This window comes from Alternaria alternata (assembly GCF_001642055.1).
Source record: "Alternaria alternata strain SRC1lrK2f unplaced genomic scaffold CC77scaffold_3, whole genome shotgun sequence".
Classification (NCBI taxonomy): domain Eukaryota; kingdom Fungi; phylum Ascomycota; class Dothideomycetes; order Pleosporales; family Pleosporaceae; genus Alternaria; species Alternaria alternata.
The window spans coordinates 1,089,585-1,110,275 of record NW_017306192.1 but is presented as its reverse complement, the minus strand read 5'-3'; the positions used below and the strand labels follow the sequence as shown (position 1 = coordinate 1,110,275).

The window sequence follows — 20,691 nt, the reverse complement described above, 5'->3', positions numbered from 1 at the left end:
GTGCCCAGCTGCCTCAAGTTACAGAAAACATGCAGCATTCAGGGGCGGAAGTTCGTTTAGTCCTGGCTCAACTGTGGTTAACAATAGTTACTGGACGCCAGAGACATCGAACAACAACTTCGTGATTGGCGCACTGGCCAAGAGACAAATTAACCACATCGAGGATGTATGGGCACTATTGATCATCAAGTTGTTTTCAGACAGATTGTGGAGCTTGTTCGAAGCGGGGTTGGCGTCGTGAAATCAATACGGCATTCACATGTCGCGCAACTGTGGCGTTGTTGATTGCCCGTCCCCGGATTATGGTCTACAAAAGTTTGACATTTCGGTGGACAGAGGGCGTCTCTTGTGACGATGCTCGCGCTGTGATCCCGCTAAGGAGACGCCTTGGGCTTAGACGTGTAATCACAACGTAGTGTGTGGTTAGTCACTCTGCATACAAACAGCCTTGATTGGTAGCATCCTGATCCGGTAAGTTAGAAGCTGTATTCATCCACAGCCGTATCGTTTGATTCCACGACATCTGCACAGACCAATAGTTCGTGGGCTATCCGTGGCTTTGATACAATTCGGCGGTGTCGTTGTACCGTCGATCTCGGAGACTGACCGAATTGTCGCTCAAAGGCTGTGTGCATATCGTTCACATGCACATGGAAAGAATACGGCTTCATGTTTTTGGATGATGGATCCATGAAGTTTGGTTGGTTCAGGGTTTGCTTTGACGTAAGATTTGGGCTGACGCATGTCAGGGTCGGAGAATTATGTGCATTCACTAGGTCTGCGCACTAGCCACACGCCTGAGTAGAGCGCAGACCAAAACGAGGTCACAGCCGGAGGTCGATAGGTTCTTTGTCAAAGAACTGAATGGCTAGCAAGGCTAGTCAGATAATGTCCTTGCGCCGATTGGTGGTCCGTTTCGTTGTTGTTGTTGTAGTTGTCCGTGGATGCCATCGGCCGCGCCGGACAAGGCCAACAGCTCGGTACCGGACCATGCAGCTGCTTTCGAAGCTAAGTGCAATATTAGTGGATTTTCAACCACTGATCGCAGAGTTACCAGCAGCACTTGTCTACTGGTGATTCTTGAAAAAGCATAGGGTACCAGCTTCCCCGGAGCATGTACCTACTGCGGAACAAACACCATTGAGAGTGCCAGTTCAGCAGATATGGACAAACTTAGCAAAAAGTTCCAATTACAACTTGCACATATTCGGGAGCTGAGTCAGATTAGGCTCTACGGTATTTCTCCGTGACTCAAAACTCCGCTGGCGTAAAGCTGTGCTTCTTCAACAGTTGCACTGGATCCGTTGTGCGAGTCCTCGAACGGCAAACAACGGACCGTTCGCGCCGCAGCACTAATTGCCATACTATAAGTGAAAGCCCATTATAGCCTCATGTGTCCTGGTATAGGCGATCTGTGAATGGAATCACCGAGAGTCAGAGCCATGCTAGCATATCCCGTCTTCCCTTGAGCAAGGGATGGGCGATTTGGTATGCGCAAGAACAGCAGCGAGGCGTGTGAGCTCGCAGTAGCTCCATCAGCAGAAACAACCCCAAAAAGATGACCAGACTTTGAGATGTGTCAATGGATTGGAGGGTATACGCCTTTCATCGATCGCGATCGCTCTCGCCGCCGTCGGCGTCAGATTAAAAGACTAATGTTCCGCTCGGGTGCTGTCTTCGCCCGACAGCCAGGAAGCTGGACCTGAGTGAATAGTCCAGCGACTAGTTCAGTGAACAAACTATTTGCTGTAGCCTGGTCGGTTGAAAGGGCAGTGTGTGTTCAAGAATTCCCTTCAACTTCGACGGGCCGTACCGCAATGAACAGACGATTCTGCTTTCTAGACACTGCGTCACATCGATGTTTCTTGACGATCAGTTGACCAGGAGACCCGAAATAAGTAGTCCTAGTGTAACATGCCATACGCAATAATCGGCAGACAGCTGCTGCGACAGCCTGGCGATCATGCAGCCTCCAGGCTACTTTGAGTCGGCTGAGACAGCACAGAAGGGCCCGCAACAGTTCCTGATCTTCCCGATAGTACATTTGGGGCGGCTGCGGGTCGCCATGATTCTATCGATTACGAAGACTGCTTGACAGCCGATCATCGCCGTCACGGGGGGTGCGGGAGGCTGCAGCTCATTGTGCATCGCCAACAGATGCCTTGCAGGGCAGTCGAGTGCTTCGTGACCTCAAGATTGCATGCAACACTACCTCAAGGGGCGATCCCGTAAGTTCGCACAGCCACCATCTACATCTACACTTCAACGGCTGTCGTGCGTGGGTGCAGTGGAATGGTATGGCCGGTACCGAAAGCACCACGGGTTAGGCACAAAGTGCGGTGAGACGCTCAAAGAACTAAGCGAAAAGCCTGCTCCATCAACCTGTAATAGAGACGCGTCAGATGATAGTCCTGGCTTAGAGGTCAAAGGAATGCGCCTGGGTCAGTCTCATCTTAGCTTCTGCAGCAAGCCAGACGGCCTTCTTCGCCCGCTAAGAAAAGGCTGATGGCGTGGTAGCGATTGGCTCAAGTTCGATATGAACTACTCTTTGAGAGGCAAGGAATGCATTGCGAAGCACCAGGTGGTTGTCGTGCGTCAGCCCCGGGCGCTCGGTAGCCGGCCGCAACGTGCGATGCACATGAGCATGGGGAGGCTCAGGAATGGCATGTCACCTTGCCCGCGTGTATCATCGCTGAGGCTCACAAGGACTTTACGAACAACGACGTTGGTGCGGTGTTGGATGCTGGCGTCGTGATGATGGTGGATTGGGAGGTTTGGGGAGTGCGAGCTGCAAAGGGAAGCTGCCAAGACGTGCTAGAGTCCAGAGCAGTAAGGCGCAACCGCAGGTGAGGGAGGAATACCCGGGCGAAGCTGCACGTCACCGGGCGCTCTTTCCCAATCCCCTGCCAGGCCCCATCCCTCCTTCCTCCGTGGGCCATCGATCCTGTATCGCGTCCCATCTCGACTACGCGCAACGGAGCCGCCGCAGACTCGTCGCTTCTCGCCATCCACACCGTTCATCACCTGGCCTGAGACCCTGGACTCGAAATGCCGTTCGCCGCGTCCATATCGTCGCTTGACAGCAGCCGCCGAGAAAAGGCGACCTTCTGCAGACAGCGGCGTCGTTGACTGGCTGTGCCCTCTTTCGGAGCATTGCGCATCTACCACAGTGTCGGGTCGCCGTGTGCTTGGGGGCAGATGGGAGCCCGGATCATGGCGCTGATAGTGCTCTAACCCAAACCTCGAGGCGATGCAACATCTGCGCATCGCTCGCTGGCCGTGGCGCCTGTATGTGGTTGCTTTCCCTCGTCGCCAACAATCACGTCAAACCGGCCCCTCGAAGCCAAGTAGTGCCGTCGCGCTCGTTTCTGTGACAGGTAACGGCCTCGAGCCCAACCCTTCGTGCCTCTAGTTTCCTCTTTCACTGTCCATCTGCGGGACGACCTGTCGTCTGCCAACGGTTGCCGGCCCGTGGCGCTGCTAGCTACGCCGGGTCTTGGCCCTTTCGCCATCTGCTGCTGACTGGACGCCGCCCGTGACTGATAGTCCAATCTAGCAGAGCCATGACCAGAGCAAACTATGATCATCCGTTCGCTTCATGGGTTATTCTGAGCGGCTGATCGAGATGAAACATCAACGACCCGCCAGTCTGGTTGCTCTGCTGCCGTGTCAAGTCGGCCCCCATTTCGAGAGTGGTGTCGTGGTCAATGTTCCTGCATCGCCGCACGGGACTGTGATGTCTTTACCGGGCGAGCCAGTCGATGTGCGGCATGTAGGTGGGTCATGGTCCCGCGAGGTAGTAGGGCCTGCGTTCCCATGAGGGAATGGAGTGCGAATCTCATCGACTATTCGAAAGACGTAAGCCTAGGCATCAGGGCGAATTGATCTTCCCTAACATCGGAGATGTATAGATTCTCTATTAGGAAAGGCTCGCTTCTGCAGCTTGCCAATACTACCGTGGTGCTAGAAAACGGCCATGGCCTGAGCAGTACGGATCATTTGCGTTGGGGCTGAATCTTGATTCAGCATGCTAACCATGCTTCGAGGCTATACTCATCTGGTAGGCACTTCTCCTTTGAGCCAACAAGTCCGTCCTCACCCTAGTCAAATTCTACCCTGTATCGAGCTGTAGCGTTTCCTGTCTGTCAACTGTACTTCTACTGTCCACTTTCTGTATGCTCATCCTTATTCGACGGCTGTCCGTGTCGTTGGACCCTCCCACTTCATTCATCGCTTGCCGTTAGTCCCTGCCCTGGACCCACTATTCCCAGCAGTTTTCAAGTCATTGTTTCGAGACCACACGCCGGTAGACTACCAACCTCACAGATCACGGGGGTGGTGAGCCCTGGCGAGCTTGTGCAACAGTCTGAGAGCAGGAGATCAAATTTCGATAGAGGGCACGGTGCATATATGCTTCGGCCCCTTCACCGTACGAATCTTCGATGTACTGACCCAGGCTCACATCTACTGCAACATCTTGACAGTACTCGACTTATCACTTGTGGTTGTACTCAAGACTTTCAATCCTAAGGCAGACAACGACGTGTGTCTGTCGAGCGCATCCACGAACCCGGTGTGCGTATACCCAGTATCCGACGACGGGTCAGCATCCTCGTCGAAGCCGCCACGATCGAATATCAGTCGGCGCCACATCATTTTATTTGGAAGACTGCAGCAGGACCCTGTAAGCTCCACTCTCATTGCGACATTACCCTCGGTCGATATTGCGAGACTGACAGATCGCAGTACTGCGACGTCAGAGACGCGCCTACACCGCCTACGTCGCAGCCAGATATCAGGTACGCAACGACAAGGCCGCTATCCGTACCTGTCTGTGCGCAGGATTCGAGATTCCAGATCTGTGTAGAGTGCGGGAAGAAGCAAAGCGCAGCTGCGGGCCTCTTCGCTCTGCGTAGACGAGCCGTTATATCTCCAGGGTTTAAGGTGTTGCGCAGTCGCCGTAGGTGACATCAATGCACATTGGATCGCACCTTTTTCGACCTCAAAACTGTCAGTTTACTCACCAAGTTTCTACCACCATCACCACCATGACGCGCCTATCCGCTAACCTCTATGATAGATATACGCGCTGAGTTATCAGCCTACCCGAGCCAACCGGGAGCTCACCATAATTTCAGCATTGCTGAATATACGCATTACTGTGCCTGCTGGCAATAGCCGCATTTCCCCCAGGCCGAACATCAGCATTAACGGAGCCTAGCCCCCCAGCGAAGCGCAGCGGCAGCTAATCGAGGATCCCGCCCTTGTGCCGGCTAAACCCCCCAGATTGCTTCTCAAGCGAACCAACAGCGGGATTAGACGAGTCGACGGCCTTCACCACCATCCCCTTTCAGCATCCCTTCGACGCTTGGCTCGGCACCCCGAAGCGTAGCATCGCAATCGCTACGCGAAACACTGACTCGCCCGGTCGAATCCGCGTCTTGAGCGACGGCGCAAAGCAGTTCGGCCGCAGCGGAAGTCTGTCAGCAGCGAATCCTTTCGCCACTGCCGGCGCCATCGAAGTCGACCCAGACTGTCGGAATTACTGCGTAGAGCGGCAGAATCAGGCGTGAGATCCAGTCTCTCGTAAGGGCTGTCGCATCTTCACAAGGCGCCGTGACAGATCTCAGCGGGATAACGGTACATTACTGGTTGTTGCTGCAATGAATCAAGGTAAGTCAGATTCCGAAGTATTTGCAATCCATGTCCTGCAAAATACACGAATCCTCAAAACCCAAGTCGCTCGCTCCAAGCGCTGCACCTTCAGCCATAAACTGGCGCCCTTCTCCGCACTCTTTCCAGACCAACATTCTCCCCGCGTCCACTCCTATATTACACCACAACACAGCGTGTGCATCAGCCTTCTCCCTTTTGATTTCTGCAGCACGCAGCGGGCCCTCATTCGTTCCTGTCCCTGTAGTGCGTTTTGCACGCTTGTTCTGCCACCCGATTGTGGTGCCGCTTGTGCAACCACGTCCCACGCGCATCTTTTGTTGCTCTCTATCGCGGCATCCGTGCACGTTGTTCGTTATTGTCACACGTCTTGTTCAACAGCACACCGGCTAGCTCAAGTTGATTGGCTGACGTGCAGGATAAGCAGTGCTGCAATCACCGCTGCCACTGGCACCGGAAAACCCTTTCTCTTCGGAGCAGGACTGCTTGGATCATATCGGCGCGCATGCACATCATAACTCCTTTGCAGGCGTACCCGATCAGCTAAGACGCGACGGGGTCCTAGCACATACTGCGACCGGTATCCACCAGGCCTCGATTACAGGCCGTTACGGTTCACATCGTCCCGACAGTGCGTAAGTAAACACTCTCATTGGTCCTTGTCTTCCCGGGCTGGCATGGTAGGCTCCGTGGTGCTGCCTAGCCTTGTGGCCCCCAGCGTGCATCCCTCGACGCCTCTCTCGCCTGGTGCAGCCCAAGCTCAGGCCTCTCCTACCCCGAAACAAACACGTAGTCAATGTCCTTCATCATACTTGTCGTCGCACACGTTCCGGATGCATGGCGCACTCGGTCTTCCCAACAGGTCGGTCTGTCACATTGATCACACGACAAGCCTAGCGGCAATGCCGTACCGCCCCTGGAACTGGTTGACGACTTATACCGTGCCACTCTACTCTTGGTTACACATCGTTGTCGTTGGCATCACTTTGGCCGAATAGCTTTGTTTTGCGAGTTTGACTGACCTATGTCTACAGCTATCAGTCGAGTGCGGCTCTATCGGACTCAGGATCAGGCTCCATTTCTACATCGCCTAGCTCCAACGCCTCGTCGGCACTAGCTTATACTTCCTACCCTTCATACTCGTCGACTTTGGCCACCAACTATCCAACTCACTATTCCGTGCCAGGTACTTACTTCAGCGCTGCGTGTGGGTACGGCAGCATGTCTTCAACTCGACGACTGTAGGTATCTTCTGTGGCGCACTCGTGCGTGTAGAACCCGAGGCAATGCATGACAGCTGACAGCTACACAATAGAAATGATGCCTCATCGTCGGCAATGTTACCTCCGGCAAGATCACCAGGGCTAGGCCATTCTGTATCACCATCCATGGGTTCGTCGGCTAGGGACAATTATACAACCGGAACACCTGGTGTGCCTAGATATTCCAACGCTCTGTCTCCTCGCTCAGATCTACCTCGATACAACACCCAGCCCGACACTCCTAGAAGCGTACATACAACTACTATGCCTTTGACTTACAATGGTGCCTATGCCACTACGTATACCACAACTGCAGGCTCACCCGAAACGCCCCCCTTCAACACGCAAGAGACACTGGCCAACATCACCTGTGAAGGTAACGCGGTGACACCGAGTATCGACGCCAAGATTGAAAAGGGATTCTTCTATTCTGGTGATCGCGTATGGACTTGTTACAGGAGGAATTATTTTTCGGTCAACGTATCGTTCCAACTTTCGCCGTGGATTGCCAATGCACGCTTGTATCTTGAACAGCCCAATAAGACGGCTCAGCAGATACAATCCATGGCTGTATCTCTCGCTGCTGCTGTGGATGGTGCTACGGGCAAGACTATCGAGTTGATCCAGCATACACCGAAGCGCGATAAGGGCCCGCAGCTGCCAATGAAGAAGGAACTACTAGCACCAACGCCTCCAGGGAAAAGCCATGAACACGGCGGATATGGGCTGAGCAACTTCCATCAGACCTCGATCGTCGCAGGTCCTCAGCTCCCTTTGCAAAGCGATAGCGACTCGTCACAGCAATATTCTCCCACGAGCCACGCCAGCAGCAACTATCAACATTCGTTCGAACGTATACAATTCAAGTCAGCGACGGCAAACAATGGAAAACGTCGGGCCCAACAGCAATACTACCACCTGATTGTGGAGTTGTGGGCGAACGTGCAGGCCCCTAGAGAAGCTGAGCCCAAATGGATAAAGGTTGCAGCTCGGATGTCTTCCCCAGTCGTTGTGCGTGGAAGATCGCCTAGTCATTACCAGAATGAGGGCCCCCACAATGCCGGTACTTCGAGAGGAGCCCCTGGTTCTGGCCTGGGTGGAGGTGGTCATCACGGACTAGGCTCAACTGGCCGACCATCTTATTCGCCCTGGACCACCGGCTTGTCAGGTGGTAGCGCAACTGGGATGGGCAGTAGCATGTATCGTGGCAATACATACTCCCTCGACCCAAGCCCTGTCGGCAGCCATTCAGTTAGTTCAGCGAGCTCTCTGAGTGGAGGCCCTGTTGAAGGCATCACTGGCGAAAACCATATGACCGAAGACGATGACGCGAAGATGATGGATGCTCCCCAGGATTACTCTTACTATCCTGCCTCCATCTACGAGCCGATACCACCCAAGCTTGAAAGCACATTACCCCCTCCCGATCGCAGGATCAAGGATGAGTACCCCACTGCTGGCTGGCATCTTGGAGGCTGTGGTAGATTTCAAGGAATGGAAAGTAGTCGCGGATACTATCCGGACGTACAAGCTCATACCTATTGATGCGCACACATCTTGCCGCCGTCATAGCTGTCAAGAAAATGGTTGGCCGGCTCAACGGGAATTTGAGCCCGCTGCATATAAGAATCGAAGTCAACAAGACTTGGTTCCGCATAGACAGGCGAATATCCTTCGCTATCGACGATCGCTTTGGAGTGCTTCACGATAAACTTCTCGGTTCTGCGGCGGCTTTGTCATTGTTACTGTACTTGATCCTTGGCCAACACGAACACTAACGGCCCCCCATACTTACATCACTTCCTGAACGAAAGACACACGGGCCGGTACCGCATGACAAGGCAAGGATGGTGCACAAAGCGATGTATCACAAATCGCACAACAAAGGCTATATCGTAGGCCTTAAGTATGTTTGCCGCAGCGGAACTCTGATGTTGGTCTGCATCTGGAGGAGCCACCCCCAATATCCGTCTCCGCGGAACCTCAGCCGACCATGCACTCAGCTGCAAGGCATCTCGTGTGTCGCAAATTGCTAGCCTGCTTCACTGCGTTCCGTTTTTCCATTTGTCATCCCACAGCATATTTAACCCTACACCCTGCCACGGCTTGTCAGTGTCCTGTTTTGCAGGACCTGGATGAAGTCTAGTTTCTTGCATGTCGTTTTCATACAGTCTTTTTTCTTCTTCTTCTTCTTCTTCTTCTTCTTCTTCTTCTTCTTCTTAAAGTTTTGGTCTATGATGGGCCTTCTTACGCATTACGAGACGTACAGATGGTGTTAGGTTATGGGCGCACGCTACGAGTTATGAATGCGAACGCATGTTGCATGGCGCACGTGGGATCAAAAGGTCGATGGTCACGCTCTTCCCCTTCATGCTATCCCTGCCTGGTACGTTATGGCCTATGCCCCTCAGCATTTGCCACTGCGGGCTTGCAGCGACAGTTGATCATGGTTGTATGAGTAATGGGTCACGACTAAGGATGGTGTACACGGGTATGTTTCAGCAGGATTGAAGGCGCACACAAGGGAACTGCAATGTCGGTTAGGGAGTATGAATTTGTCAGGTTAGGGTTGCGACAAGCAACTCTGTGGCACAGTCACGAACTGGATGGGAGATGTACGACACACGGGAAAGCTAATGGTGGCGGCCCCTTGTCTATTGTATGATTATGTAGTGCCTTAAAAGCGTGTGATAGTTGTCCAATGCAGGCGGCCCTTCTCGTTTCCCATCATGTGCACCACTCTCTTTGTGATGTTGCGCGAGTCAGGGCGGCGCTGCCAGACGCGAGCCTTGCCGTACTTCTGCATTGCGCAAGCGTTATGTAGGCTGATATGGTAGCCTCACAAGAAGTTGGAGGAAATGGTCAAAGACGAGGAGAAGGGCGAAGAATAGCAAACATGAGGTTCTCTTAAGCTCTTGCCGTCGGACGTGTTCCCGCCTTCCCCGCGGCTCAGGCCTCACTCCCTGACTGACTCGGGGGACGTGGCCCAAAACTTTGATCCTGAAAGGTGTCACGTCATCGCTACACCCACGCGTCACCCTGAAAGCGCCCTGACCCCGACGCCGCTTTCACAGGCACCTAATCCGTCAATCCCATAACATCGCGCACCCGGCGCTTTGTTCAACGCATCTCAGCTTCGATGGCGTGGTACGACCAGGACAGCTGGCTCACGGCCGCTTTCTCCCCGAACCCTCTCACCATACTCATCACCTTCATTGTCGCGATTGGCCTGCCGATAATAATACACACCATTCTGTACAAAAAGGCAGCTGCGGCTGCGCAACAGCCTACCTTGTTGCTCGTTGGACCAAGTGGCAGTGGAAAGACGGCCTTTACGACATTGGTAACAAGTCCCCTAAAACAGTGCGCCTTGTAACGTCTAACAACTACTAGGCCGAGCGCAATGCTACGACGCAGACGCACACCTCCACTACCCCTCTCACCGTCTCCGCTATCCTCCCGAGCCCACACGTCCCCGCATCTTCACACTACCGCTCACCAGGCGACCCAGCCTTCGAGCGCTCCCGCAACTTCCTTCTCCTTGACACACCCGGCCACGGCAAGCTCAGACACTATGCCACCGCCCAGCTAGCCGACCCTAAGAGCATCCGTGCTATAATCTTCTTTGTCGACGCTGCCCAGCTGGGCGATGAAGCCGGGTTGAACGAGGCAGGAGAGTACCTTCATGACGTCCTTCTATCGCTGCAAAAACGCTACACCAACGCTGCAACAAGCAAAGGACCAAAAGAAATTCCTGTCCTGGTTGCAGCAAATAAGATGGACCTGTTCACTGCGCTGCCCCCGAACCTTGTCAAGACTTCGCTTGAGAAAACCATCACGGAAGTCAGGGCTAACAGGGCGAAGGCGCTCCGTGATGCAGGTGCGGCGCTGAGTGGAGGTGAGGACGAGGTTGACGAAGAGAAAGAATGGCTTGGCGAGGGTGGCGAAGGCGCGTTCACGTTTGAGCAGATGAGGGAGAGTGGAACGAGTGTAGATGTGATTGGGGGTAATGTTATCGCAGGCAAGGAGGGCGGTGATGTAGAGAAGTGGTGGCAGTGGATTGCGGAACAACTTTGAAGACGTTATACGTGCTTGGAAGTGTCATGGCATAAGATGGACGCAGTGTATCGATACCCCGTCCGTTGATAATGTAGAAAACTAGTAAGTTTCTCTTACTCTTCGTTGAGATCACGATTGACCAATGTAGATTGTTAAACATGCCAGTCAACATATTCCTCAATATGGCAGGAACTGGTACTCTCAATTCGCAGCTATCATAGTGGTTCTACTTGGAATCCCTCCTATATGTCCGCTAATTCATCGACATACCACAACTTATATTTGCATTGAGGCACGACGCAGCTCCAACTCTACAGACATATCACAATACCTTGATTATCCGTCACGCCTTGGTTTCAAGCCAAGCTCGTGAGTTCAAATCGAGTTGCTGGAATCATGACGCGTGCTCCAACAGCAAATAATATCTGATTAGTTTTCCAAACCATGATGACCTCTTGAGATAGAGCAAGCAGCATGTGAGCTTGTGCAGCGTTGCAGCTTCTGGACAAGTGACCCAGGACAAGCGCTGTGATCAATCGTAGGGAGTTGTATAAGTATGTGCATTAGATCACTTCATTCTTCTCAGCACCGCATCGGCGTTTCATACTTCTATCAGTACTTGTCCGATTTGGATTCACGATAGCAGCACGAACAATGTCGAAAGAGTTAAAGAATAAGAGGAAAGCAGAGAAGAAGGCTGCGGAGAAGGCTGCTTCTGAGGCTGAAGCGTGGAAGTCATCCTCCAAGACCGTACTTGGCCGCCTTACCTATCGTCTCAAAGATCTCACCGACCTCCAGATCATCCGAGTAGAGTTCTGGTCCTCGAAATCTCCCGATGATTATGTTAGGATATACAGTCGCAAGCACCAAGAACCCGCCTGGAAGGAGCTTTTTGAAGACGCTTTTCTGGAGTACAAGGATATTGCTGCCATCAACAAGAAGCCGGTTGGTAGGAAACATGAGTGTCATCTCATTATTCCATCCCATTCGATACGAAACATCCGCTTGGGACGATATCCTCTCCAGACCAGATATCCTGGAAACGACAAGCTTGGTCTGTCCGGGGGGCCGATGGAATGTCGAGTTACTGGTGTCTCTTTGCTGGAAAGCAACGATGACAAAGACCGCAAGCTCTATTGCAAGTCCCTGGATTTGTTAATACAGAGTCGCCACGCAATTATGGATCAAAGTCTTGGAAATCTTTCTATGAATCGGGAGTTTCTCAGGAAGATTCCAGACTCCAAGGCCGCGCCCCCAGAATCTAAGACAACATCCATAACGCCTTCGATTGAAGGATACACGCAAAAGTCAAGCACTGATTCGCAGCAGATGAAGGAGCGCCTGTACCCGCTATACATACGGAGCCGTCTGTCAATCGATGCTGAAGAGAAATTGCTGCACATGGTATTTGATCTGACCTGTGCTCTTCCAACTACCTGTGGAAATGTCTATGAAATACTTCTGGATGTGTTCGGGGATCACATGAACGAAGAGAGCATCGGACGCCTGCAACCCATTATCAGGGACCTTCTGGTTGGTCTTCAAGTTCAGCGCAACTACGAGCATACGAAACCAAAAACCACCAGCGAAAGCAGGAACACATGGTCCGAGCCGTTCCTGATCCGTGAGATTGTGTTCGCCAAAGATGTTGGGGAGAAGATTAAGGATTCCGATGGAAAGGAAATCGATGTCTATGGCTATTTCAAGAAACGTAAGTCCCCTGTTGAGATGAAGAATGGCATATGCCGGCTAACGTGGATAGACTACAATCAAGACAGAGATATCGAACACCAGTATCTTCCTCTTATAGGTGACGGCCGCGGCTCCTACTTCCCGATGACCAAAGTAAAACTTCCTGAAAAGGTGCAGGTTTTTCCTAAAAGCGCCGACATTCTGTCCCGACCCCTCCGAAAAAAGATCCATGATCTCGAACTTCTGGAAACGGATGGCCAGAAAACCATGGAAAAAATGGGTGAAACATTCTGGGGTCTGTTGATAAAGCAACAACAAGACGTCAATGTAAGTATGCCACTAAGGTTATGAGACTCTTGCTTACATATTGGCAGATGGGAAAGGGGATCATACAGACCGCAAAGGGAACAGTGTCAACTCAGCAACAGCCCAACGCGGCACTCAAACCAACCGATCGGTCTGGAACAAAAGACGAACTGACCCAGCAGACTGAACCGGAATCTGAACCAAACGAGCTGCTTGAGAGAACCGGAAAGGAAGAAAACCAGTGGATCAGCAACGACCTCTGGAACCTGGCGCTCTGATATACTTTTAACTACTGGACTGAAGATACATTTGACCCTGATGCAGATGTACGGGCTTGCCGTCGCACCTATGCTTCTCAGTAGCACCCACGGCTGCAGTTACTTTCTAGCATTTTTCTTCTGTCCGCTCTTCTAGGAGACGTTCCCAGTGCTACCAGATGTCTAGTAGCGGCTGTTCTTTGGATTTCCCTTATTTCCTTTTCCAGTCATCTTTGCTCGATCTGCTTTCATGTTCATACCTGAGCCCGCCCCTTCGGATGAATTCTTTACTTCGCAGTAGGCGAAGAACTCTTTCCTTTTTGACTTTTCGCATAAGTATGTTATCGTTTCCTGCATTTGTTCTTGCGTTCGGCGTTGCTTCTCTAGATAGTCTAACTCAATCCACTCTTTTACAAAATATCGGCCTCGCTCTAATGGTTCTATGCGGTGTTGATATGAGACCATCTGATGAGTAGATACGAACACCATTTCCTGCAATGTGAATAGGGGGAGAAGACCATGGGTGACCGGCCCGAAAGTCAGATGCCTTCACATTTGGATATCCGTTCGGGACGTACACCGATGACACCATGAGCCCAACCCAGTTGTTCGGTAATTTGTCAACAGCGAGCTGACTGCTGCACACCATGCAGGACGCGAATCTCAGTATGCAGTCCTGTTCGCCGGACCCACTCCGCTGGAGTGTTCGAGCGACGGACACGGCTGAGACAATTGTAAGCTTACCACCCTCTTCTACCCTCATCCCACATCGCAAACGGGATCAAACCTTAAGCTGAATTCTGTCGGACATTGGTGTCCACTCAGCAGGAGAGATGGATGGTTTAGTGATCGATGATTACGCCCCGTATCCACAAGTGGCAGCCTTCCGCTTCTTCCGCGTCCTTTCCCGCGCGGATCCCACTTGGGGCGGAGTATCGGTGTGGAGTTCCACAAAGCCTCGAGATTCGCGCTCGTGGCTTACTCGTTTGGGGTTCCGCGGATCTGGGTTGGAAGGGTAGCCATACGCAAGCGGGTTGGTCACGCGTGTGGGGTGCTGTAGCCTCGAAGATAGAACACCTGGTGATCAAACATCGCAGCAGATGTGCAACTACGTGAGGCAAGCATCCGAGGCTATAGGCCATCACTTCATGTTTCTGTCTCAAGCTCATAATCGTTCAGCTGGTCGCAGGGCCTTTGAGTTTCTGTTATTTCTTTGCAGTTCTTCGTTTTGCCGGACGCAAGCAACTCCCGAGGTCGTTTCTGCACGCGGACGGCGGATATATTGACGCCAAGGACATCTTACGAACACGACTTTCAGCGAATATCGTGACCAGCCGGTAGTTGATGGTCACTACCGGCTGCGTAACACTTGTCTACCACGTGAACCACAAAGACCTCGCTGTGGCGTGAAGATGGTGTTAGGGTAGCAAATTTGGCTAGCGTGGTAAGGCTGTGCTAGCGGTGGCTCAACCGCGGCTGTAGTGGCGGGTAGTAGCGGGTCAGGGCATCGAGTTTGTTCTTTGCGACAACTTTGCGTTCGTATCACGACATCTTTTTCGTTCTTGACGTGCGCTTCCTCTCCTTGCTTAAAATCTTGCTTACTCTCAATATACCTATTTTCAGCATATCTACATCAACCAGACACGTAGAGAACACACGAAAACACGAATACCGCAACCATGTCCACCAAGACGCGCCCCGCCATTCCGCCAGTAGTCATGGACAGCATGACGCAGCAAATCGGCAACACACCCCTTGTACGCTTGAACAAGATCCCGCAGTCTCTGGGAATCAAAGCAACCGTATACGCCAAGGTCGAAGCCTTCAACGCTGGTGGTAGTGTGAAGGACCGCATCGCCCTTCGCATGATCGAGGCCGCTGAAAAGTCCGGTCGCATAAAGCCTGGTGACACTCTCATCGAGCCTACTTCCGGTAACACGGGTATTGGGCTGGCTTTGGTAGGCGCGATCAAGGGATACAGAACCATCATCACGCTTCCAGAGAAGATGAGCCCAGAGAAGGTGGCGGTTCTCAAGGCGCTCGGAGCTGAGATCATTCGTACCCCGACAAGCGCGGCATGGGATAGCCCTGAAAGTCATATCGGTGTTGCCAAGAGATTAGTCAAGGAGATTCCGAACGCACACATCCTCGACCAGTACTCGAACCCGGATAACCCGATGGCGCATGAGTGTGGCACTGCGGAGGAGGTATGGACACAAACAGACGGCAAGATCACATGTCTTGTTGCTGGTGCAGGAACCGGAGGCACCATTACAGGTCTCGCACGCGGCCTTCGGAAACACAAGCAGGATGTCAAGATTGTTGCTGCCGACCCGCACGGCAGTATTCTTGCCCTCCCCGCGAGCCTCAACGACGAGCGTGTGAACGAGGGCTACAAGGTTGAGGGAATCGGATACGACTTCATTCCTGACGTCTTGGAGCAGAAGATTGTAGACAAGTGGTACAAGACAGACGACCAGACATCGTTCATGTACGCACGCAGGCTGATCGCCGAGGAGGGTATCCTTGTTGGTGGTTCGTCTGGCAGTGCAATGGCTGCTATGGTTGAAGCTGCGAAGGACATGAACCTGACTGAAGACGATGTCATTGTCGTCATACTTCCGGACAGCATCAGGAGTTACCTCAGCAAGGTTCGTTATCCACTACTTCATCTCTCTATTTCAACACACTAACACACTCTAGTTTGCCGACGACGACTGGCTTGCAGCGAACGACCTTCTCCCTCCTACGCCTCCTCTGACACCCGACACAAACGGCGCATCCGCACGCCGTCTCTCCACCACCAAGCAGGCCGACGCTTTCCACGGCGCTACAATTGCTTCCCTCCGGCTCAAGCCTGTCACCACCATCCCTTCCAACTCGCCATGCAGCGAAGCCATAGAAACTATGCGTGAGAAGGGCTTCGACCAGCTTCCTGTCAGCACGTACTCTTCATCTGGAAAGGCGCGTCTCGTGGGTCTTGTAACCCTCGGTAACCTCCTCTCCTACATCGCGGCAGGTCGCGCTACGCCCAAGTCGTCCGTCGAAGAAGTCATGTTCGATTTCCGCAAACTGAACGAAGTCGTAAAAGACCTCGGTCGTCTGTCGCTAGACGGTGACAACGCGAAGAACACACAGAAGGGTGGCAAGAAGGGACGAAGGGAGTTTGTTGAGATCACCAAGGAAACCAGCTTGGGCGACCTGAACAAGTTCTTCGAGTGGAACAGCGCTGCTGTTGTCACCGAGCGCGTAGATGGCGAGCCTAGGGCTATTGCTGTTGTTACAAAGGTGGACTTGCTTACTTGGATGGTCAGGCAGGGAAGCACCAACGGAACACACTAGATGATATGGAGATGAAGAAAGAAAAGCAACAAAACGAATATTGGACATGATACACAACGAAACTCTCTACAAGATATGGGTCGGTGGCATGGGAACGGTAGCGATGGAGTTATGGGCATAGTATGACTCGATTTAGAAAGCATTCATCTGATCACTGGGTATCTCAAGATAGAAGAACGAGACCTCAACGTCTACACATCAGAATTAACAGAAAGTTACACAACCATACTTTGCAACGTCATGTGTTCCAAGTGACCGCCATTAACCCTGCGCTGTTCCCATCATAACTTCCCTCAACCTCCCTGCCGCAGCCCCATCCACGAACTCAACGCTTCTCTTGACTTTCACTTTCCCCTCACTAACTTCTTCCATCTCTAGCTCCCACAATAAATCGTTTTCTACCTTGTCCGCTTCCTTCGCTCCCTTGGCTTGCATCCAAAAGCTGATCCGTAACATGACCTTCATCATCACTGGGTCGACGATGATGTTCGTGACATCTGCTTTCCACGACTCCAACTTGGGCAACATGAAATTCAGATGTTTGACGAAATCATCGAAAGAGTGTGACCCTTGGAGAGGTGGGGTGATGGAGACGGCGTAATTATGGCCCCAGGAGTGTTGGAAGTTAGGAGTACAATGAGTGCGCAGAAGCGCGAAGTTCATACGTTCGGGGAGGCTATTATCCACAGCTTGGGCTTCGATGAAATTGAGAGCCGTTCCGCGGAGAGACCGGTACAAAGGAGTGGCAGAGTTCCCCGTTGTATTGTCGCTCATTGTGGCCATGGTTGTCTGGATTTTTAAAAAATGACGGGAACTTGGGAAGTGTGGCTTGGACGAGTTACCTAGTATAGCTTGCTTTGTTAAATGCAGAGAGATGTTAATGTCACTGGAAGTAGAAGCGGATCCCCACCTGGGGTGTTACGGAAATAGGGTTCAGTTACCCCCGAAGAACGGACGAGCCGTTGATTGCAAGGTTGTAGTGGCATTCCAAGTCCGTACAGGGGATGGAGGTCTTATGATTGATTGTATAGTTCTCCATAAGGGGAGGTGGTTGGGGTTTCTCAATACCGACGCGGTTGCTCCCGTCGCTCCGCTAAGTTCGTCCAATCAGCTGAAAACGGTAATGACGTCTTAGCCGGTTCGGAGAGACGAGCGTTCACGGACCAGCTCTGGAAGAAGACGCGATGTGATAAGCGGAAGTATCCTGATTTTGCGCGACAGCGCATAGGAGAGGGTTCATGCGAAGAACGTTCGCGCCTCGTTCACCGCTGTGGTAGCGTGGAATGGGGATGGAAAGACCGAGTACAACAAAATCAAGGTACAATATCGGCATATTGACATGCTCAGCACAATAAGAGGTCGAGTCCCCATACTTACTGTCATAATCAAACGCAGGAGCGAAGCCAGTTTTGGTGCAGTCAGTGACTGCTCCTTACTCTGTGATGGCTTTAAAGAAGCAGCACCCCGGGCAGCTAGTACATTGTCTCAACAAACCCCCCTACTCGAGATGTCTCAGGGCGGCAGCTAGCCTGCTGCTCGTTGTGTTCATACGATTCAGATCTGCCGAAGTGAATCGGTCTCCATAGCCCGTCACTCTAACCGTGGCGTATCGCTAACCACTCAAGGTGCTATGAAGTACGCGTAGTAGATCTGATGGGATCAGGCGGTATAGCCACCACTTTAATTGTATAACCCTAGGAAAGGGCAGGCGATTGCGACCGTGAAAACAAAGAGCGATGCGCCTCAGTAATACACAAGGGTCCCGGAGACATCCAAGTCGAACGTATGTATGGTTTCGAATAATCGTAACACGGAGATCGTCAGTTCAACGAAAGCCTGTAGCTGTGGCTACCATTGAGTGACATAGTCGTGCGAGGGAGGAACGGTCGGAGGTGAAGCGCGCTATCGATATCGAGGCGGTTGATTCCTAAGCTGTTAGTGCGTCAGATTATCGGGCCTGCTTCAGCATGTAGGCAACGTTCAAGCAGTGCAGTTGCACCAAACAAGGTTTGTAGTGTTTGATAGATGCCTTGAACATCTGGGCAGTAAGAGCTTGTAACTTCCCATGTGGATGGAAGATAAGATTTGAAGCGGAACTGTCGGCGGCTGTGCATCCGTGCGCTGTGATATTGGTACATCATACGTATGCGTCACCAAAAGCGGTCTAAAAGCAATAGCGTTATCGAGAATCGTTCGTGCTGCAGTCCGTTTCCAATGAAGAGTTTGTGTGGAAGAGGTATTGAGCTGATTTTACGGGGCTGTAAATTAAGACACTCGCTCCCCCCAGCGGGAGCCAGCGTCTTAGCCCGCGGAAGGCACGCCCCGGGGCGCGTCGGGTCGGACCGATACTCAGCTTCAGGACAGCATGCCTTGGGCTACCTTTCGCACGCTTCGCGAAGGAAAACACCGCACTGGTCTGCACCGCGGCACAAGGATACGTAGCTTGCCCCGGTTCGATTGGACCTGGCGTGCAGCCACCGGGGCTGGGCATCGTTATTGCGCACTAGAAATCCCAGGTCCGACCTGATTTGTGTGCAACTCGGAAGTCTCGTACAGCCCGAGATTATGGTTCCCTTTCCATGAGACTGGATCTCTTCCGCTTATTTCGAACCTCGTGGTTATGCGACACTCGGTGACTGAAAGCTTAGAAGGAAGCGCATTACCACAATCCTACTCAGCCGCGAAGAGAAGCTTTCCCTGACACATCCAAGGTGGCGTCTATGATATTCGGGGTCTCTTAAATGCATTCGTCAATGTGCTACTGGCTCCTGCTCAGTGTTCGTGCCTTGTTATGGTATGGCTTGCCGCGATTGTGTCCAAAGCAAGCAAGCGAGCACAAGATTTGGTGTAGCTATGCTCGAGATCAGCTTTTGGTGTTTCTAAAGCTCTGTGTTGGAGTCGTGCCGATCGATTATCGAAATTCCGTTGGCATGCGTCAATGAAAAGATGCTTGGGACGGCCGTTGGAAGAGTTGTCGGGAGGTCTAGACGAGGGATGCACTTCGTAGCCGTGCCACATCAGCGCAGAGCGTTCTGCTAGTACATACATTAGCGCTACGCGTCAAATCCAAAGCTCGAGTTGGTGGAGATACATCAATGAACCACTCCTGTGCGCTGTCAAACTAGGGGAGATGTAAACTCTAACCCTTTGGACACTACCAAGCGAAGTCGCCTACTTCTCACTTACAGCGTTCGTGAGACATTAATGTCCTGTCCTTTGTGACTGGGCTAGGCCAGCCCCCAACTTTGTGCCAGGCGAACCAATCGTCAAGGTAGTCATTCTCGTGGACTAGTCTTCGCGGGAGCGTCGTACACGGAACGATCAGAACCAAGTCGCCCAGAAGTCATTGGGTATGTAACACTTCTGCTTCCATCCCGATGACGAACGAAACTTCAACGTAGACTAAGGTTGTGGCCCTGTACTCGTGGAAGACTTCCGGGCTATCGCTGTGTGTGTGTGTGTGTGCTGCCAGCGGGAATAACCCATTACCCAGGCTGCCATACAGGCGTGGCGGTACTGGGCAAGGGCTTGACCTGATTCTCATGATTACCGCCACCTCAGAGTGGTTCTGATGTGCGAATGTGTTGTCCCATTGGAATTGTCATCGCCCACATCGTGGATACAGGCTTTGCGCAATGGTAATGTGGCTGGGATAGGTCGATAGCGAGAGGGAGTACTCATCGTTGTGTGATGTACTTTGGACGGGATGTATCGCGTGGTTCGATCGGTGAGTCGACGGTGCGAGGCGATCCGTTTCGCTCAAATTGAGATACCGGGTATTCGGGGCGTTGACAACGCTGATGTGGCTAAGCGCTAAAGCCATGATTCAGATGATGAACATCAGGGGTACAGCTGGTTGATTAAAACAGTTCGGGGGTTCTTTCTTGAAAGAACCGAGAAGAGAAATAGAGGCTTGCGGACTGCGCACGCCAGCTACATCGGAGAGCAACGGCACTTTCGCGGCGATCTGCATCAGTGATCTTGCAGGGAGTGAACGTACTAGATAAATCGCTAAATGCAACCACGACTCATCTAAGGGGCTTCTGCTCAAAGCTCGAATCTTCAACATGCAAAGGACTTCCTTATCTGGCATGAGAGAT

General features: G+C 52.2%; 6 protein-coding genes across 6 annotated transcripts; 5 read left to right on the top strand and 1 right to left on the bottom strand.

The window, feature by feature from the left end:
* The first annotated feature begins 3,924 nt into the window (after positions 1-3,924).
* Positions 3,925-5,222, top strand: CC77DRAFT_536502 (hypothetical protein). The gene is made up of 5 exons (XM_018532060.1): positions 3,925-4,060; positions 4,485-4,684; positions 4,747-4,799; positions 4,956-5,010; positions 5,081-5,222. Exons 1-5 carry the CDS (start codon positions 4,028-4,030, stop codon positions 5,091-5,093), a joined length of 354 nt encoding a protein of 117 aa, XP_018390035.1. The 5' UTR covers positions 3,925-4,027; the 3' UTR covers positions 5,094-5,222.
* Positions 5,223-6,769: 1,547 nt separating this feature from the next.
* Positions 6,770-8,866, top strand: CC77DRAFT_536615 (p53-like transcription factor). Its single transcript, XM_018532062.1, has 2 exons — positions 6,770-6,914; positions 6,978-8,866. The coding sequence occupies exon 2, from the start codon at positions 7,011-7,013 to the stop codon at positions 8,478-8,480; it is 1,470 nt and encodes a 489-aa protein (XP_018390034.1). The 5' UTR covers positions 6,770-6,914; positions 6,978-7,010; the 3' UTR covers positions 8,481-8,866.
* Positions 8,867-10,074: 1,208 nt separating this feature from the next.
* Positions 10,075-11,012, top strand: CC77DRAFT_1005581 (P-loop containing nucleoside triphosphate hydrolase protein; the record flags this gene model as incomplete). The annotated part of the gene is made up of 2 exons (XM_018523358.1): positions 10,075-10,278; positions 10,329-11,012. 2 exons carry the CDS (start codon positions 10,075-10,077, stop codon positions 11,010-11,012), a joined length of 888 nt encoding a protein of 295 aa, XP_018390033.1.
* Positions 11,013-11,648: 636 nt separating this feature from the next.
* Positions 11,649-13,270, top strand: CC77DRAFT_1057816 (hypothetical protein; the record flags this gene model as incomplete). Its single annotated transcript, XM_018528062.1, has 3 exons — positions 11,649-12,705; positions 12,757-13,013; positions 13,061-13,270. 3 exons carry the CDS (start codon positions 11,649-11,651, stop codon positions 13,268-13,270), a joined length of 1,524 nt encoding a protein of 507 aa, XP_018390032.1.
* Positions 13,271-14,470: 1,200 nt separating this feature from the next.
* CC77DRAFT_533468 (cystathionine beta-synthase) lies at positions 14,471-16,722 on the top strand. Its single transcript, XM_018532050.1, has 2 exons — positions 14,471-15,900; positions 15,953-16,722. Exons 1-2 carry the CDS (start codon positions 14,929-14,931, stop codon positions 16,589-16,591), a joined length of 1,611 nt encoding a protein of 536 aa, XP_018390031.1. The 5' UTR covers positions 14,471-14,928; the 3' UTR covers positions 16,592-16,722.
* Positions 16,638-17,562, bottom strand: CC77DRAFT_536367 (hypothetical protein). The gene is made up of 2 exons (XM_018532059.1): positions 17,533-17,562; positions 16,638-17,433 (listed from the first exon to the last, which is right to left on the bottom strand). The coding sequence occupies exon 2, from the start codon at positions 17,372-17,374 to the stop codon at positions 16,853-16,855; it is 522 nt and encodes a 173-aa protein (XP_018390030.1). The 5' UTR covers positions 17,375-17,433; positions 17,533-17,562; the 3' UTR covers positions 16,638-16,852.
* Positions 17,563-20,691: the final 3,129 nt, after the last annotated feature.

Bases quoted from the DNA above. Each gene is read 5' to 3' on its own strand.
- CC77DRAFT_536502 (XM_018532060.1), top strand. From the start codon at position 4,028: ATGCTAACCATGCTTCGAGGCTATACTCATCTG. The intron at 4,061-4,484 runs GTAGGCACTTCT...ACATCTTGACAG, and splicing joins TTCGAGGCTATACTCATCTG to TACTCGACTTATCACTTGTG. The intron at 4,685-4,746 runs GTAAGCTCCACT...GACAGATCGCAG, and splicing joins GAAGACTGCAGCAGGACCCT to TACTGCGACGTCAGAGACGC.
- CC77DRAFT_536615 (XM_018532062.1), top strand. From the start codon at position 7,011: ATGTTACCTCCGGCAAGATCACCAGGGCTAGGCCATTCTGTATCACCA.
- CC77DRAFT_533468 (XM_018532050.1), top strand. From the start codon at position 14,929: ATGTCCACCAAGACGCGCCCCGCCATTCCGCCAGTAGTCATGGACAGC. The intron at 15,901-15,952 runs GTTCGTTATCCA...AACACACTCTAG, and splicing joins TCAGGAGTTACCTCAGCAAG to TTTGCCGACGACGACTGGCT.
- CC77DRAFT_536367 (XM_018532059.1), bottom strand. From the start codon at position 17,374: ATGGCCACAATGAGCGACAATACAACGGGGAACTCTGCCACTCCTTTG.